Genomic DNA, 19694 nt, shown 5'->3' on the forward strand with positions numbered 1-19694 from the left:
GTTACTACCCTAAACCAATCAAGCCTGATACTTCACCTTGAATGCATATCCAGCGTGGCTCTCTGCTTCAGCGGCAGAAGGGGAATGAGGAAAAGAGGATTTACATCCAGACAACATCTAACAAGGCATTGATCTGAGCAGTATGAGTATACAAACATTGGGGTAACTATACTCATACTGCTCACTTCACTGTGATACAGCTCCAACACTGCTCTCTGCATCAATGGCGGGGGTGGAAGGAAATTGGAATCAAAAAGTTACCAATAAGGGCCCTGAACTCAGTGGTCGGGGTAACAGAAAGGTATGGGAAAATAAGTGCGAGAACTTGCTGGGCAGACTGGATGGGCCTTTTGGTCTTCTTCTGCCGTCATTTCTATGTTTATATATATATATGTTTCCCACACAGTGTTCGGCATAGGAAACTGAGTAATATACATAATATATAAAAAATACAGAATTAAGACACAATGAAAACAAACAAAATTGCAAACATGCCTTCTTTACATAATATAGTTTCAATTAACAGTTTCTTGATAAAACCACAGTTTTAGCCCCCTTCCTAAAAACTTTAAATCATTTTCAATTCTGAGGTCTCACAGAATTTTGGTGCTGCATATGCGAAAGCTCTTATTTCTTGTTAACTGAAGACAGTAATTACGGTTGAGGGAACTGATAACTTTGTTCCTGTGGATCTCAAAGTTCACTGAAGTCCATTCCACTGAAGTTTGTTAGCTATTATTCTCTTGATCTAATATTTTATATATCAAAACCAGTAGCTTAAAATGTGACCTATATTTTACAGGGAGCCAGTGAAGGTCCCATAAAATGGGAATGATACGCTTACCTCACCTGCAGCCACTCACTTCAGCATGTTATACCAATTGTAGGACATTCAAAAGCTTATTGGGAAGGCCTACCCAAAGACTATTATATTAATCAAGTTGACCCATTACCAGAGATTGCTAAATTGTTCTAACATATCTACCAGTATTAATGCTTTTAAAGGCCACAATTTCAGCTTATAAAAGACTATGTTCGCCACTTGTGCACATGGGATTTTAAAGTTAATTTAGAATCCAAAGTTATCCCAAGGTTACTTCAGAAAGTACAGGTAAAGAATGTCCTTCAAAAGTTAACAATTGGCAATCATCTCGCTAAAGGTTCTTATATGTCCAAAGCAACTTAGTTTTGGAAACATTCTAAGATAGGCCTCTCCCAAAAAGTCATTCTTTATCTTTAGTCAACCATTTCTCAAAAAATGTATGTGGGAACAAAGTATTGGATCTGATAAAGAGAGGGAGTAGAAAAGGTTGTCTTCTTTAATGACTGTGATTCCTTCATATTGTCTTACCTTTCAGTTCCTTTCTCTTGAGTGACATGGTACTGCAGGGGTGTGAGCCGCTTCCTCAGTTCCTGCTGGGAAAAGACCAACTTACAGTTCTTTTTATCCCTACGAGACCCTAAAAAAAGGGAGAGGATATGGGAGAAAGACCCTTATTAGCTTAAATCCTGAATAACTGCTTTGGTTGATCGATATAATACAGTTTTGCATTCACTTATCAATGACTATACCAGTGCCTAATGAATCAGAATAGTTCCACTGTATTGTAGTTTATTATATCTTCAGCTCATCTTTAAAAAGAATGTTGCTCAGGAGCAATGACAATGTGATACAGCCAAAGCCTTCAGCATGTAATACTAAATTGCTGTGCACAACCATTCACAGAATTACAGCATTCTTTCTACTGCACCTTGCTTAAGCAAACAAGCAAAACACACATGATCCCCCCATAATATAGTTCTGTTCACAATACATCCATAGTACTAACAGAAGGCAATGGGCATATGATGCTCAACTAAAAACAATTTCACAATTAATGAACTGCTTTTAACATTTTAAATAATTAAACTTCTATTACAATTTAGCAAAAATTATATTTTATTGGGTGGCAAAAGTATTTTTTCCTTTAACGCAAAAGGATTATTTCCTCTGAATATGTCTTAATAAATACAAAGAAAAAAAAGGGGGAAGTCTTAGCATTCTAAAATTTGTTCTATTTTGGAAAGTAATGTATAGCAAAAAAACCCAAACATGAGACCGATATTCAAAAAACCCTAAAACAGATAACGTATTAGGAATATTCAGTAAGATCAACGTCCCACTGAATATCCATAAATAAAGTTATCTAGCTAACCGAAAGTATTTTTTCATGGAGAGGGTGTTGGATGCCTGGAATACTCTCCAAGAGGAGGTAATAATGACAGGAAGTAGATTCAGCAAAATGTCAGGAAGCATTTTTCATGGAGAAGATAGTGGATGCCTGTAATGCCCTCCTGGAAGAGGACGTGATTACAAGGAAAGTGGCAGATTTCAAGAAAACATGGGATAATCACAGAGGATCCCTAGTGGCAAGAGAATAGTAATGAACAATTATAGGGAGATATCCCATGTTTAACTACTGAAAGTACCCAATACGAATAATAGCCAAGAGAGATGCTGACAAGGCCTCAGTATCCTGGGATGAACCTCATCAGGCCCCATGGCTTTGTCCACTTTCTGTTTCCTCAGCTCTTCCCATACATTCTCTACTGTAGATGGAGTTACATCTACTCCATTCCCCTCTAGTTTGTTAACTAGCAACGGTCCTTCTCCAGGGTCTTCTTTAGTGAACACAGAACTGAAGTATTTGTTTAATATTTCCGCCATTTCTTCATCTCTCTCCACACATTGATCCTTTTCACCTTTCAATTTCACTATACCACTTTGAACTTTTCTCCTTTCACTGATGTATCTGAAAAATGTTTGGTCATCTCTTTTAATCTCTTTGGCAATCCTTTCTTCCGCTTAACTTTTTGCTGTCTTGATTACTTTCTTTGTCTCCCTCAGTGCTACCAGATATTCTTCTTTGTGCTCCTCCTTTTGGGATCCTTTATATTTCTTGAACGCTGTTCTTTTAGCCTTTATTTTGTCAGCCACCTCCTTGGAGAACCAGATAGGTTTCATTTTTCTTTTGCTTTTCTTTACTTTTCTAACATATAGATTCGTTGCCTTGGTAATTGCTCCTTTTAGTTTGGTCCACTGTTGTTTCACATTTCTCTCGTTCTCCGAGCCTATTAGTTCTTCCTCCAGGTACTTTCCCATTTCATCAAAGTCCGTGTTTTTGAACTGCAAAACTCGGGTTCGTGTGCTTCTTTTCCATATCCTTTTTGTGATATTAAACCATACAGTTTGATGATCACTGGTGCTGAGATGGGTACCCACCTGCACATCAGAGACATTATCTGCATTAGTGCGCACTAAATCGCATATAGCTCCTTCTCTTGTGGGTTCCATTACCATTTGTTTGAACAAAGCTCCTTGCAGAGCATCCACTATTTCTCTACTATTGTTAGATTCTGCAGATGGGATTCTCCAGTCTACATCCGGCAAATTAAAGTCTCCAACAATCACCACTTCTCCCTTCTTTCCCATCTTTTGGATGTCTTCAACCAGATCTCTGTCCAGCTCTTCCTTTTGGTTTGGAGGCCTGTAAACCACTCCAATAAAAATGGATGTCCCATCTTTTTTTAGGTTGGCCCATAGTGCTTCTTCATTGCCCCATCTTCCTTGCAACTCAGATGCTTGGATATTGTTTCTGATGTAAAGAGCCATGCCTCCCCCTTTCCTATCCGCTCTGTCCTTCCTTAACAAATTATAGCCCGGTATTGCCGTATCCCAATCGTGAGATTCCATGAACCACGTCTCCGTGACAGCAACAATGTCCAAGTTCGCCTCCACCATTAGGGCTTGCAGATATGGGATTTTATTGCCCAAACTACGAGCATTTGTGCTCATAGCTTTCCACGTTCAGGTTACTGCTGTTCCTGGACTCCTTTTGTGACTTTACTTAAGTTTTGTTATCCACGTTTCCCTTTCCTTTTGCATTTGTGCAAGGGGAAAGATTAGTGCCTTTGATGACAGATTCATCCAGCACAATTAGCTTTTTCCTTTGGTTACTGATCTGGAATTCCTGTATGCATTGGATTTCTTCTCTCTTTTCAGATAACACTTCAATCTTTTTCTCAAGAGCTTCTTCAGTATTTAATACAGAGAAGGCTTTTTGTACTTGTTGCACTTGATACAGTGTGTGTCTCTGCATCAGAGGTTCAATTCTACCAGAGCCCTCTGTAATCTTGTTGTTTATTGAGTTCCCTAATGCCCTGTGTGAAGGGGGGGGGGGGTTAGACTAGTGGGTTGCACAGCTGCTAAGAATGGGTGCCTGTGGGTCCAACCCAAGGATCTTAAGCTGTGCAATACCACTTCCACTACCTGTCTGCAAAGGTCCTCAGACATTGCTCGAATGAACCAATTGTCCAGTTATGGATGCACCAGCACCCCCTCCTTTCTGAGGGCTGCTGCTACCACCACCATTACCTTGGTGAAAGTCCTCGGAGCAGTGGCTAGACCAAACAGGAGAGCGCAAAACTGAAATTGCTTTCTGTGGATCATAAACCTGAGGTATTTCTGATGATTTCAGTGAATCCCAATGTGCAAATACGCCTCCATGAGATCCAGGGAAACAAAAAACTCCCCACTTTGCACCACTGCTATGACAGACCTAAGAGTCTCCACCCTTAAATGGGGGAATGTGAGGGCCATGTTCACCTTCTTCAAGTCTAGGATTGGACGAAATGTCCTTTCCTTCTTCAGCACCACAAAATAAATGGAGTACCTTCCCATCCTCCGCCTGGGGGATGAGAACAATGGACCCCAGCATTCTTAGCTTTTGGATGGTCTGTTGAACAATAAGTTTCCTCGCTGGAGAAGACAGGGGTAAACCATGAACAGGCTTCTTAGTGGCCGAGCAAATTCTAAAGCTTAGAACCCTTTGGTGACCCCTCCTCGTAAAAAAGAGTCAACTGACCCCCGATGGCCGGGATTGAAAAGTGAGTTAGCCTCACTTTATTGTGCAGATCTGGCCCTGCTAGACCCTTGGCCAAAGCTTTCTCGGTTCGCTCTGCATCCATGAAAGGAGTGGGACCAGGACTGAAACCTCCCCTGAGGTCTGCCTCTGGCCTGCGCCCAAAGCCCTGCTCTAGACGGAAATGCCTTTGGCCTTGAAAGCGAACTGGCAGAAAATCTTTTGGCCCTTTAGGCTTATCTTCAGGTAGCTTGTGCACCTTATTATCTCCGAGCTGCTTATCAACTGCTCCAAGTCCTCTCCAAAAAGGAGATTGCCTTTAAAAGGAATGGAGAAATTACTTACCTGATAATATCGTTTTCCTTATAATAGATCTTTTTGTATGCCTGATATTAATTTTCATGCAAGGACATAAAATTGTATATACAACTTGTATTGCATTGCAAGTAAAATGACCTTGCAAATCATGTCTAAGGGCTGCCTGGAGGGTTAAACTGATTAAGCTGCCTAACATTCGCACACATTATAGATTTTTCACAGGTAAATTGACCCTTTGGAGAAACCTCTTGCAAGTTTTAGACATCTGCTGTTTTTCCTAGTATGTCTCTTAAATTGTGGGCTCTTGTTTTTGCAAAAAAAAAAATTCTTGTAGAGGTCCATGAATTGTCAAAATGTTTCAAGATAATCTGCTGAACTTCATGGGTTGAGTAGAATATGGTAAAGCACATACTATATTTTCTAGCAAGATTGCAATAGTCCAGATGTATCATTGCCGATGAATTTAAAATCGATGGACATTTGATATTCTCTCTGCCCTATTTGCTCTGTATTTGGCAACATTGGGTACAACATGATCACACAATTCAAAGGTTAAAGTTTTTTGCAATATCTTTCTCCAATTACGTCGTAGGAACCATGGTACATTTTCAAATGAGACATGATACAACTTTCTAGTTTCAGAGTCAAAGCTTGAATAGTGGTAGTCCATACACATTTATAAAGAACTTCTGGTTGTGTGCTGAGCACAATCCTCTACGAAATTAACAAGGAGGATTGCATCAATGCTTGATAAGTACATTCGCTTTTCTTGTTTTTGGGTAACAAGTAATGTATGTGATGTTTGATAGTATATAGTATATAGCCAGAGGTTGTGCTGAGTATTTTTTTAGATACATTTTCTTAATCCGGTTTGTTCTAGTTGTAACACGCGCTTTAAAGAGGTATCAAATTTCGAGCAGAGACGATACTTTAAATAGCAACACACCATTTTAAATAAAGTGATTCATTAATTAAGAAATGTTTATTTACCACATAATACTGTAGTATAAATATAACATGATTTACTAGAATTTTCTTTTCAGTCTGGGTGCTGTTTTGAACAATGAAGGAATAATGGTTTGACTCGTGGGAAGGATTCCCCTAATGAAGCCCAAGACTCATGTGAAACAAAAGCCTTTATTGGGTCTATGTTTCTAAGAAGAGACTGTGTTTCAAAGAATGGAATTAAGATCGAGCTTAAAAGAAAAGAGATCAAGTTATAAGAAATGGGGCTATTGTATTAATGTTTTTTGAAATAAGTATTGACCTGCATTGCATAAATTTTATAGGATATGTGTAAGATCTGTTAATTGTCTTGTAAGAAATTTTGTTGTATGGATGCTTGTTGAATGTGAGGTGAACTTATGGTATGACTGGTTTTAAGATTTGTGGTGATGTATTGTTTTTAAATATTAGCATGATATTGCTTTTACAAATTTAAAATAAGAATATTTGATATGTAAAATGCCAGATAATTCATTCTCTCTCTCTCTTTCCTGGAAGATATTTCCATAAATCATTTTAAAGGTTGGATCCTGTCAGGAATTTGTGATCTGGATTGGCCACTGTTGGAAACAGGATACTGGGTTTGATGGACCTTGGTCTGACCCAGTTTAACAAATCTTATGTCATATATGGTGGTATGGACAGCAGTACAAAGCGTTGTAATTGATCATCTTGGATTAGAAGAAAATGTGGTAACAATCCCAGGACAATTAGGTGAATTAAGAAGTTGGGATAGTGAAAGGTATATTGAAATGTCAGGCACCTAGCCCAAAAGGAAGTAATCATTAAGAAAGCCAGGTGGTGGATGATAAAATAGTCTCATGGTAAAGTCCAGGTAGTCAGTGATAAAAGGAAGTCTCTGTTACTGTCTCCATCATATTAGGATCTGAGGGGCAGCTTAGGCTGACTAGCCAAGCCTTGACGTTTTTTTCATGATGGTAAAGCAGGATGTCTCAACACATAGGGTTAGTGGTAAGCTTTTCCATAATTGTGGAGCACTGCAGCTGAATGCACAAAGTTTAAGACAAGTTAATCTGGCAGAAGCCCAAGGAGAAGATCTAAGGGCCATTTGGGAGGACTTAAGGTCCCTTGTGTGGATGTAGAAGAACAGAAGTTAGGAGAGATACTCAAAGGCCATGTTGTTCATACACTTGAAGACAAAGCAAAGAATTTTGAATTGTATCCTGTTTTTAACTGGGAGCCAATGTAGCAGACTTAAGATTGGTCTTATGTGTCCAATGTGTTGGTCCCTACCAAACTTTTGGTGGCTGTCCTCTGTAAAATTTGGAGTCGTTGAGATTATATGGTAAGATGTCATGGAACAGAGAATTACAATAGTCAATACAGCTGGAGATTAATGCAGGAATCATGGTAGCTTTCCCCCAATAAACTCGATAGATTTCTTCCCCTTATACACGGTTTTGTTCCTTTTATTATCGATGAGATACTGAATTTTGGTTTGATAATGATAGCTTATCTTATATAGTTCTATGTTTAATTTATTGATAATTATTAGTTTTTTTTGTTTTCCTTATTCCACACGCTGTTTTTGAACTGTTATACTATATTAGGTCCTCAATAATATTTGTTGACAATTTGTTTCAATGTAAACCGGTGTGATATTTTGAATTGAATGTCGGTATAAAAAAGCAAATAAATAAATTAAATAAATAAATAAATAGTAAGGTTGTGTTTATTAACATAGGTGTGCAGTTGGCGAATCTGGCACAGAAGAATAAAGAATGTCTTTACCACTTTTGAGATGTGGACTTGCATTGTGGAGGTATTGTTGAGTTAAACCCCTAAGCTGCATAATGATTTCTTAAGTTCAGAAGAGTATCTAATAGGGAGGGCATAGATAGAGAATGCCCTTGTCGGCTTAGCCAAAGGAGTTTTAATTTAGAGGAGTTGAGTTTGAGCCTGTGGTTGTTGAGTCAATGGCCTACTACTGTATGATAGTGATGAGATTGTTGATGGTTGAGGTTTGGGCTGAATTTACTTTGATGCAGAAATGGATGTCATCGTCAAAAAGGTAGCATTCAATGTTGAAGACTGGATGAGGTCACAGATTTGACCAATGTAAATATTGAATACTATGAGGGAAACCACTGAGCCCTGATATGCTGACCCACGACTGTGTTCTGTTATCCAGAAAGGTGTTACGTGAAGAGGTGGCATCGGGAGAATAAGTTGATATTGAATGAGGAGAAAACAGAGTGGATGGATTTCTTTTTGGGGCACCTGAGCATAGTCTTCAGTTAAGGGTGGGTAAGAAAGTTTGTGATGATATTCATGAAATTCAAAATCTGGAGGTGATTTATGATGATAAATGGCCCTTTGTGCTGCATGTATCTCTGATGGCAAGGAGGATATTTTTAAAGCTGCTGCAATTGCAAAAATTAAGGAATAAAGTGAATAAGGGCATGTTTCGGACTATAGTACAGGCACTAGTCATGCCATCTTTTGATTACTGCAACGGGGTATTGTTGGGAGTTATGGAGAAGAACTTTCAAATACTTCAGATAATGCAAAATATGGCAGCCAGATTGATTTTTGGTTGCCCTAGATTTATTTATTTAAAATCTTTTCTATACCGTCGTTCAGTAACATACCGTCACAACGGTTTACATAGAGGCACATATAGTAAATTGTACATGTATCTGTTCCTATTATTGGTAATGGAGGTGCCTTTTAAGCTTGGTAACCTGGTTTCATAATAATGGCTAATTGTTCAATGTTGTCTAATACACTAGATGTATTAGTGCTAGGCCGCTGTTGAGTGTTTTACATTGGCTACCAGTGAGGGAGAGAATTATATTTAATACTGTAACCCTAATGTATAAAGTCCATCAAGGTAAGGGTGCCGGTTATTTGGCGAGCAGGGTACAGGCAGGTGTTCTCAGGCAGAGGTTGCATTCCTTAGCAGAGCCACTTTTTTTTTATAGTTCCAGGGATCAAGCAGGTAAAAAAAAAGAGGGGACCAGGAAGAAGATATTCTCAGCAGTTGGACCTGAACGCTGGAACTCTGTTTCAACAGTTATTAGACTGGAGGTCAACTATTTGAAATCATGGCTGCTCCAATTTTTTAATTAGGCTAATCTTGATGTGATTGCATTGTATTTTTATTGTACGTTATTGTTGTACATTGCCTTGGTCAGTTTGCTGTTAGTGTGGCTTAAAAGTGTAAGAAATTAAATACATAAATAAAGCAGACCTCAAACCTCGCATCCACATAGAGTAGGGATAAGCCAGAGAAAATCCCTGGAGGAGGCCTGATGTAGTTTCCCTTTGGAGAAGGGGCTAGGGTTCAGGCTTGGAGAGGGTCTTTCCCTTTGCTATGGCAGAATCATATCCCTGTCAGCATAATCTATCTCCTCTCTCCTCTACCTCCTCACTGGTGGCTAAGACACTATTCACTAAAGGCCCCAAATTCTCTTCAGCCACTAACTGTTCAATATCCTGTGATTCAGAGAATCTAGGACATGATTTTCCTTATGAATCTTTTTTTTTTTTTTTTTTTTTTTTAAATACCCATTACCCAAGAAGCAATTATCATGAAGGAGTATGGTGCTGGTTTTGTGTTCTGCACTTCTGCTGTCCCTGCCCCTGGTGGTGGGAGAATCCACTGAAGTATAAATACTGGAATGAGACCTATAGTCAGTAAGAACCATATGGAAGAGGGATTGAAGGAAAAGTTCAAGTGAGCATAAAACTGGGTAAGATCTGTGTAAAGCATCAGATTGTCATGGCATGACTAAGAGCTAGCAAAAGACCATAAAGAAATTTGGAAAGAACCTCAAAGCAGATGGAGCAGAGGCAGAACCACCCAAGGTACCAAGAAAGGCTTGAAGAAGAAAAAGCACTGGTGTTTCATGCACCCTAGGTTCCCAGTATCTTCATGTAAGTGAGGTAATGGAATCAAAAAGACAGACTCCATTTCACCCATCGTCACCAACTGCAGCAAGCAAGCAAGAATTGTTTTCTGTCAAGCGTTTCAGTCTTTCTTGCACCTGCTAAGATTCCTCATACTGTAACAACTCTGCTTTCATTTCTCCTTGCTCATGGAAACCCTCTAATGTTTTTTCCAGAATATTTATTATGGAGATGAATCTACCCAGGGTGTCACTTCTGGAACTCAGATCCTCCATTGCAACCAGGGAGCAATCCACACCTATCTCTATTTCCAAAAACATGTCTTGAAGGGGTGTCTGCTGCTCCACCAACATCTGCACCATTAGCTAGGTGGATTTCCAGCAGATACCAACAACTTGAATCAACCACTTATGAGGCATCCAAACTTCTTCCTGCTTATTATTATTAATTTAATTTATATTTCACCTTTCATGACACTTCAAAGCAGATTACATTCATTGCTTCTCACAGAGCTGTCCACCCTTCACACTGCAGTGAAAATGCCCATTAATTTTCCTGTACCTCTTTAACAGGTCTTTCAGGACTGGAATACCATATTCCTTGGCAACCAGACCCAGGACATTTCCTACTATCAAGCACAGTAAGTGTGCAAAGCAACAGATCCACCAATAGTTCCAGTCTTCCAATGCCCTTATATTTACACACCACTGTTTGCCACAAAAAACCCTGAAAGATTGCTCCTGCAGGAGAGGCTCCTGGCAGCATCTTTCTTATTGCTGTCAAGATATTGCAAGATGTATGGATCGTATCCATCAGCTGGGTGTGTAGCACAGCCCACCTGAATTCTGCTGGTCAATCCTCTCTAGAGCTGCTGCTTACCCTTGCCTTGGCCAGCTCCCACCAGTGTGCAACCAGAGAGAGGCAGGCATGGATAGCATTCATGCTGGTCCAAATACCATTGGTGAAACGTACGATACTCCCACCTGCTTTGACCAGTCGCACCTGAATGCAACTACAGCACCAACTGTAAAAGGTGAAAATTACATTAAGTGGGCAGGTTATCCTGGTAAGCACTTTGTAATTGTGGCTAAGAGCTGTAGCACATGCTTAAAGCCCATGTTCTCCACTGTCTGAAGTGGCTGGTCATCCAGGGGAATCATTTCCCCCATGCACCTTCTCACAACATTTGCTGCTGCCTGCCTCTTGCCCCAGGACAGGGCTTGAGACCACCACTCCAATTGCTATATAGTAGATTGCCACTGCTAATGAATGGCTGGGGGCTGCTGGCTGCTGGCCTGCCACCTCACTGGAGGAAGGAGCTGTGGGGTTAGCTTGGGAAAAGGTCTTTCCCTTTTCTATGGTTTTACTGCTGCTCCTGCTCACCCCAATGCTACTGGGTGATGTTTTTGTAGGTAATACTGCATACCAATGTTTGTAAGATTCTCCAGTACCTTCTTGCAAGTGATGGCCTTACTAAAGTGAATTCATTCAACAAAATGCAGGTCCTCCCTCACTTTGAAGTGCCTCCACAACACAGATGTCTTCCACTCTGGATCCTGGTGCTTCTGCTAATACTGGATTTGAGCTTGGACTAGGAGGTACAATGCCAGGGGCATCACACATGCTCTAACTGCATTGCCTACTCTTCCTAGGGAGTGCGCTGCCTCTACTTCCTCACTGAAAGCTAAGATGTTATTGATTACCCCAAAATTCTCTTCAGTTACTAGCTCTTCAAGATCCTGTGTTTCAGGGAATCCAAGACATGATTCTTTCTCTGAATCAATTTCTGCAAATACTGCCTCTGTTACCTAAGAGTCAGTAATCATGCCAGCTTCCAATGGCTCTGCCACCTTTTGCTCCTGCTCCAAAGCAAGAGCGAGGGGAACAGGTGGCAGTAGTACATGCGTTCCCAATTTAATCAATAAATAAAATTAACATAGCCTACACAATCTTAAGTTCTTGGCGAGTAACAAAACATCATAAAATTATTTAGTCATAAAGATATACAACAACAAAATACAAAATAAAATAGACAAATGAATAAAATAAAATTCTTAAGACTTAAGCCTTCCACTCCTGGCTTTCTATGGGTTAAAAAATAAAAAAAAACCTCTCTAAAGTTTAAGGACATAAATCCCTTTATTCACACTGTTACTATTGCCAGTGCTTGTGCTTCTGGCAGACTTGGCTGCCTCTGCAAGAGCATCCATGCTTCTGCCTGCTGCCATTTTCTTTTCTCCTCTTTCTTTGCAGTGGCACAATGGAATTGGAAATACAGCACTGGTATTTTTGATGTCACAATAGAATTTATTCACATATTGTAGTGTATTCATCGGTACCATTCTAATACACTGTCACATGCTCAAATAAGTCCAGAGACTTAGTGCACTACAGTGCTTAGGAAGAAGCATTAATAAATTAGCAGTGATACAACTGTCTACTGGCTGGCTATGCCTATATACAAGGACAGACCCAGTAATCCTTAACAGTGTGAGCAAAAATGTGTGTTGGTGTCTCCTTTCCCACGCACTAAATCTCTTAAAGAAGAGACAGACCAGGCTCAGGGCCCTAGCTGCTCTGAAGACTAGATTGCTATGCACTGCAGTGAAACAGAGGCACTGAACATTACCCTGTTCACTGCTTCTTTACACTACCCTACCCCAATGGACAGAATTTCAGTGCCTCTGTCTCTCTGACTCAGCAAGAACAAAGCTTGTCTTTTGCTCAACTTCTCATGCCTTTTCTCTTTTTTTAAACTTTCTTTCACTCAGAGTTCCAGAAAATACAAATTTCCCCTGTAAAAACAACCTGAGAAGTGAATTTTAAAATAGGTTTGAGATATGCAAACTCCTTCAGTAGGAGGAAGTCAGCATCATTTGACACAAGTGGCAACTACAGGCTGGTTAAAAAAATAAATCTTGACTTTGATGACCTTGACTAGTCCTCCTTGCTGTCTTTGTCACTACTTTTCCTCTCCTCATGCTCCGGTAAGATTATGACCTCACTGGCATGGCTTGGTTGTTCAGTTACCTTAAAGAAAAAGAAAGCAATGTGGCTGCTACTGTCTTACTAGGGCCATAGACCTGAATGGGCAACAAATGAATGGAAAAAACATTTTGGTTATTTTCATGGATGCTCTTTGTTTACGGAAATCATGAATGAAACAAAAAATGGCCTCATTTGTCATATTTTACACATTCATTTCAAATGAACGAACATCCCTAAAGCAAACCAGGTCCCCACTTAAACCCTTCCAGCATCCATATATCCCATGCCTAAGCACAAAGTTCTGTAATGTTCTGGACAATACTTTTAAACAATAAGCACCAAAAAATATTTTTTGGGGAAATTATATTATCCGTAATCAATTCACATCCAATTCCCCCTTTAAGAAATTCTTTTTACATCAAATTTAGCAATTTTTCAATGCTCACAAATCGCGAGTCATTTCAATTCGATGCCATACTTTACTGGGAGACAGTCAAGCCTGTATGCTGACCCGAACTGGCTTCCCATAAAACTAACAAAAACCAAAAATTTTTTTTAAGGAATGGAGGAAGGGTTTCATATATCTGAATTATCTGAGTTTAAAACCCCCACCAGGGTGAACTCAATTCATGTACGTATAATCATGAACCAAACCTCCTCCGTCCCTTGTTTTTTGTCTATTATTTTTAAATTGTGTGCAACAAGCCTACACCCCTGTGTGTTTCATTTAATAAAAAATCATTTTCAAATCTGAATGTGTCATTCTTCTTTCTTTTGAATTATCAAAAGCGGATAGACTTCATGAAATGGTTTAAAAGTCCCGACTTATCTGATGGAAGTTGACAAACCTACTGAAACAGGCCTTTCAGCAGACATCGTGAAATGCACTAACACCTTACCACCCTGTAACGCAAGCTATTGCACGGCTTAACACTACTGAAAAAGATGTAGCTAAAATCAACATTAAGTCCGTGCGATAGGACTTCGCAAACTGGTAAACCCATCCCACCCCTAACTCCTCCTCTTTTTTCGATTAGCATCACACCATACGATATGGGGCTTTTTGCATGCGATAAGCCCTTAACGCATGCAAAAACACCTTAGCACATTTTGATAAATGACCCCCTACATTTGTAAATTAGCTGTCTGAAAGTCACCCTCCGTCAATACAACTAAAAGTATGTGCTATGCTCCATGATGCATGTTCTTTCAGCTACATTTAGAAGAGGAATTTTCAGGGGCATCTTTTGGATGGGAATAGAGAATACATTTCATATATTGTATTTGTCTAGTGTATTTTTTGTTCTGTAGAAAATATACCTACAAAAAGCAAGTGCAAAAGATTGTGGCATTTCAAAGTGAAACTTGGTGCCAAGTCCACTGCTAAAAATGATATCACTTTAATATTTCTTCTCAAAAGCTCTTGTACAGAATAGTATGTGTAGATAAATATTATGAGGGTATTTTGTAATGTTTTGCATAAATTAGCTTTCAAATATGCACATAAGATGCCAATTTTCAATGTGAGCTTAGATGCATAAGCCCACTTTGAAACTTATCCCCCCAAATATGCTTGCACATACTTAACACCTGCTATTTAGTGCATGGGCATTTTTCTTTTCTGAAATCCACTAACATATTTTTTCCTTCAACAATAAGTTTTCAGACTCACCTATTACTAATTCACTGTCATTTTATGAATTTTAGTAACATTATTGTACCTGTTAGTTTATTTTTATCACCTTAACAATGAGTTCTCAGACCCCTCGTATTACTAATTCCCTGCCATTTTATAAATTTTTATTAAGAATGTATTTTACCTGTCATTTCTATGTTTATCATTGATTTAAATGCTTTTAGTGTGTTTATGTGCTATTAACATTTTAACTATGTTTTAGGAATGTTTTATATTTATTAGTCTTGATAATATGGTGATATGTGTTTTTAGGAACTGAAATGTACTAGAAATGTTTTGCTATTGTTGTAAACCGTTATGATGGAAGTTACCAAATGACGGTATACAAAAACTTATAAATAAATAAAAAAGTATGCAAGTAAATCCAAACTCCTCCCTAACTCTGGCCCCCAGGTACACCTCTGCTCAGGCTGGGTAAATCTTATGCATGAACAAAACATACAAGCCTAGATCTAGTTTCATGTCAGGCAGGCAAGCAATTTTTTAAAAAGCCCATTTCTGTGGGTACCACACTGTTTTACCTGAAAAAGTATGTTTGACAATTACTCTCCCAAAGGGCAATTTTCAAATCCATTAACGGGGACAGACAGCGATTTACCCTGGTAAATTGGCTGTCTAAAAATTGCCATCCATCAGTCTGGCTAAAATGATGCACAGTGAGGTCTATATTAAGCCACACTGGCCAGCTAGGAAAGTTAGCTGAATAAACCATCTTAAAGTTAGCCAGATAAGTTATTCAGTTAACTTAGCTGGACAACGGTGCTAGGCCCTGACATAGTCTGATATGCTTTTAGCCAAATAAAAATGCATCTGGTTATGTCAGGGGCAGTCAGACCAGTGGGGTTTTGAAATCCCAGCATTTGTCTGGCTAAATGCCAAAAGACAAATACGCTGAATATGAACATTTGTGTTCTCCACACATGTACTTTTAGCTGCATTTGAGAAAGGCATTCCTATGGGCAAGTTTTGGATGGGGTTGTAAAAAGAATAGATTGTATTTTCAAATCAATGTGCATTATTTTCCAAAAAAGTTCTATCTGCACAAAAATTAGGTGTAAAAGCCCTGCAGAAATGTTGAAAGGGAAAGTATGTGTTTACTTTTCCTTTGAAATTTGGTGTGAAGGCTGCAGCTAAAAAATACCTGTGATGTTTGAATTAAATGGGACTGTGAAGACTTCCCCACATTTGATTTAAATATGCTGAAAGTTTGGTCTGAAAACAGAATGCTGCCAATATATTTGAATATGTCAAACTTTATTACATACCCTATCTCCAGATTTCTTGAATTTTAGAATAAACAATTTTGATGTTTTGCCTGCTTTCAATTTTTTTTTAAATTACTGTTTCTTTTATTTGCATACTTGTAGAAAAATTGGAAATTTGGGAATTTTGTATCTCCAAACAAATTATATAAATTATGACCTTGGAAGAATAAAAGTGGTAGATAAATGGAGGTGTACTGGATGTTGCATGACACAGCTTCAATAAGGCTTTTTACACTTTTCCACACAGAAGCCTCCCATACCATCCAGTTGGTAAACAACTGGATGGTATGGTACAGGTCACTAGTGAGACACCACCTTCAGTACTGTGTTCAGTTCTGGAGACCATAACTTCTTTAGGGTATAGAGAGAATGGAAGTAGTTCAGAAAAGGGCTTTTGAAGTGATTATAGGGCCTATAACACCAATAAATGTACTAACTAGAGGAGTGGTAGTGGTATCGCCACAAGGGATATGACATAAATTCTCAAAGATTGGACAGGTTTCTTAAATTAAAACAAGTAGAAATTTTCCATAAAAAATAAAGTTCAAGGACAAGAGACCATGATATGAAGTTGGAGGGAGGAGGGATTCAGAGAAAATGTGAGAAATTGCTACTTCACTGAGAGGGTGGCAGATGCCTGGAATTACCTATCAATAGAGATAGAAATGAATACTGAGTCAGAATTTCAAGCATGTTTGAGACGAATATAGAGGATAGTGGTAGGAACAGGTTTGGGAGGTTGTAATATTTTATTTTATTTTAAAATATTTCTAACTGGCACTCTTCATATTTACATAAGGTGGCGTACAAAAAAGAAAAAAAAGACTTAAAATATACCTAATAAAACAGTTTTATGACCCACAGTTTGGGCAGAGGTGCATAACATCACCCATTGAGGGTCAATACCTGATGCTAATAGAGCTATAGGAAACAACCCACCCTTTTCTTCCTCCTGAGCAGAGGTAAGGGAAGAAGTGAGAGAGGTTGGAAAAAGGAAGCACAGCCTAGCAATACTTCAGGCAGTATGGTAGCAGGGTTGGAACCAATAAGCTACAACTCCCAAGAATTTAATGCATGCCCGGATTTAGGGATAGGCAACATAAGCAGCTGTCTCTGGTGCCAAATTTTTACAGGCATCAGAGTATCACCCCCAATGTCATTCCTAAATAGGAGGCTGCCTCCACAGTGCTGTTTCCCTCCACTAGCAGTGCCAGTGCCAGTTCCAGGTCCCAGCAACAATGAGAAATTACGAAAATTCAGGATGGAACCTTTAGCAGCCCTCGCACATTGACAGATCCTGCATGCTCTGCCCCTCCTTCTGCACGGGCTTTGTTAGCATGGAAACCCAGGTGAGGGGTGGCATACATAGGATCCATCAGCCTGTGAGAGCTGCTGAGGACTTTTTGCTGAATTGTTTTAATCTACAGTTGCTGCTGTGATCTGGAGCCAGCCCCACTAGAAAGGAGAAGCAGCATTGTGACTTGAAAGTGAGGAAGGAGGGGGGAGGGGAAATATCCTGAAGGGAGGATTTGAGTAGGGAGGGATCACCCTGTCCTTGTTCCTCTCCCCCACAGGAGGGATATTTCCCCCCCCCCCCCAATCCCCAGTTGCTTATGAGTACTTGTCACCTTACTCTGACCCTGATCTAATGGGGTTGCTGCTGGTAGGTTAGTGATGACAAAGTATTGTCCAGTAATCAATTCACATCCAATTCCCCCTTTAAGAAATTCTTTTTACATCAAATTTAGCAATTTTTCAATGCTCACCAATCGCGAGTCATTTCAATTCGATGCCATACTTTACTGGGAGACAGTCAAGCCTGTATGCTGACCCGAACTGGCTTCCCATAAAACTAACAAAAACCAAAAAATTTTTTAAGGAATGGAGGAAGGGTTTCATATATCTGAATTATCTGAGTTTAAAACCCCCACCAGGGTGAACTCAATTCATGTACATATAATCATGAACCAAACCTCCTCCGTCCCTTGTTTTTTGTCTATTATTTTTAAATTGTGTGCAACAAGCCTCGAGTTACTAGGTGGGCCTCCCATAGGGATACAAATACCTATCTAGGGAGAGGGCATTATGGCTAGGTGGTCTCTCTCAAAAAAAATGGTCCCCCAGTGGTTGTATGCAGGAAATACAACAGGTCTGGCATGTATCGCAAAGTGTGAAAACGTTATCGGAATTTGCGCTAACTTAGCTCTTCACATAGGTATTAGTGCAAATTGCGATAAACTGTCTATTTGCATAAAACACACCCCTTTTGCTATCACATGCGATACTTACTGCATTTTGATAAATCCAAGCCATAACTTGCTATTTGCTCACGTAAATGGCTGTGGAAAATTGTCCATCCCAAGAAGAATGTGATAATAGTATGATGGCTGAGGATTTTTCAAGAAATGATCAACAGGGCAACCCAGTGGTCAGAATATGAAACCAAATTTAAAGCAGGCATTCTTCACAAATAAGGTAATAAGGTTCTAAAACAGGTGACATTGAGATGTAGTTAAAGCTGCTTTAAGCTGGGCTTTTAAAAATAAAACTGCAATTCTTCAGGCTAATAAAACATGAAAGTTTATGGGAATAACTCAGTCTGATAATATCTGATACTACTGACCATGTATTTATTTGTTTTTATGAATGTATGATTGTGATCTGCCTAGAAATGCTGATAACGTGGGCAACACATCTTTTTAAACAAACAAAAAATCATTCAGGCATGTTTTTGTTCGGTAGACTTCATTGATGTCCAAAAGAAGGCAGACACTCCTATGTTTGGTCCCAATACATAAGCGCTTTAATATTTTACCCCAGTTGAAAAGCTAAGTCTTCTTATATGCTTTTAAATAAATTGTGCACACAATGCCATGACACAATTTAATAGAATATAAGAACATAAGAGTATACTACCGTCCACCTGGACAAAATGGTCAGACAGATGATGAAATGCTAAGAGAAATCAGGGAAGCAAACCAATTTGGCAGTGCAATAATAATGGGAGATTTCAATTACCTTACTCGCACAAGGGAGTCAGCGGTTAACCACAACAAAGAATCAAATATACAAAAATGTGGAACCCAAATATTTGGGTTCCACATTTTTGTATATTAGATTTCAATTACCCCAATATTGACTGGGTAAATGTAACATCAGGACTTGCTAGAGACATAAAGTTCCTGGATGTAATAAATGACTGCTTCATGGAGCAATTGGTTCAGGAACTTACAAGAGAGGGAGCTATTTTAGATTTAATTCTTAGTGGAACGCAAGATTTGGTGAAAGAAGTAACGGTGGTGGGGCCACTTGGCAACAGTGATCATAACATGATCAAATTTAAACTAATAACTGGAAGGGGGACAATAAGTAAATCTGCAGCTCTAACACTAAATTTTAAAAAGGGAAACTTTGATAAAATGAGGAAAATAGAAAAAAACTGAAAGGTGCAGCTGCAAAGGTTAAAAGTGTTCAACAGGCTTGGACATTGTTTAAAAATACAATCCTAGAGGCGCAGTCCATATGTATTCCACGCATTAAGAAAGGTGGAAGGAAGGCAAAACGATTACCGTCATGGTTAAAAGGTGAGGTGAAAGAGGCTATTTTAGCCAAAAAAACATCCTTCAAAAATTGGAAGAAGGATCCATC

The 19694-nt window shown here is 39.1% G+C and overlaps 1 protein-coding gene across 6 annotated transcripts in view; it reads right to left on the reverse strand.

Annotated features, from left to right (window-relative positions):
* Positions 1–19694, reverse strand: part of MSRB3 (methionine sulfoxide reductase B3) — a 292235-nt gene that overhangs the window by 129577 nt on the left and 142964 nt on the right. For 5 of the 6 annotated variants that reach the window (XM_029615739.1, XM_029615742.1, XM_029615743.1 and 2 more), the window contains exon 3: positions 1352–1460. In XM_029615739.1, the coding sequence (XP_029471599.1) occupies positions 1352–1460 (109 nt within the window). Of the gene's footprint in view, positions 1–1351; positions 1461–13029; positions 13128–19694 lie in introns of all 6 variants that reach the window. The other variant, XM_029615744.1, reaches the window with a different exon arrangement.

Source organism: Rhinatrema bivittatum, chromosome 9 (assembly GCF_901001135.1).
Source record: "Rhinatrema bivittatum chromosome 9, aRhiBiv1.1, whole genome shotgun sequence".
Lineage (NCBI taxonomy): Eukaryota > Metazoa > Chordata > Amphibia > Gymnophiona > Rhinatrematidae > Rhinatrema > Rhinatrema bivittatum.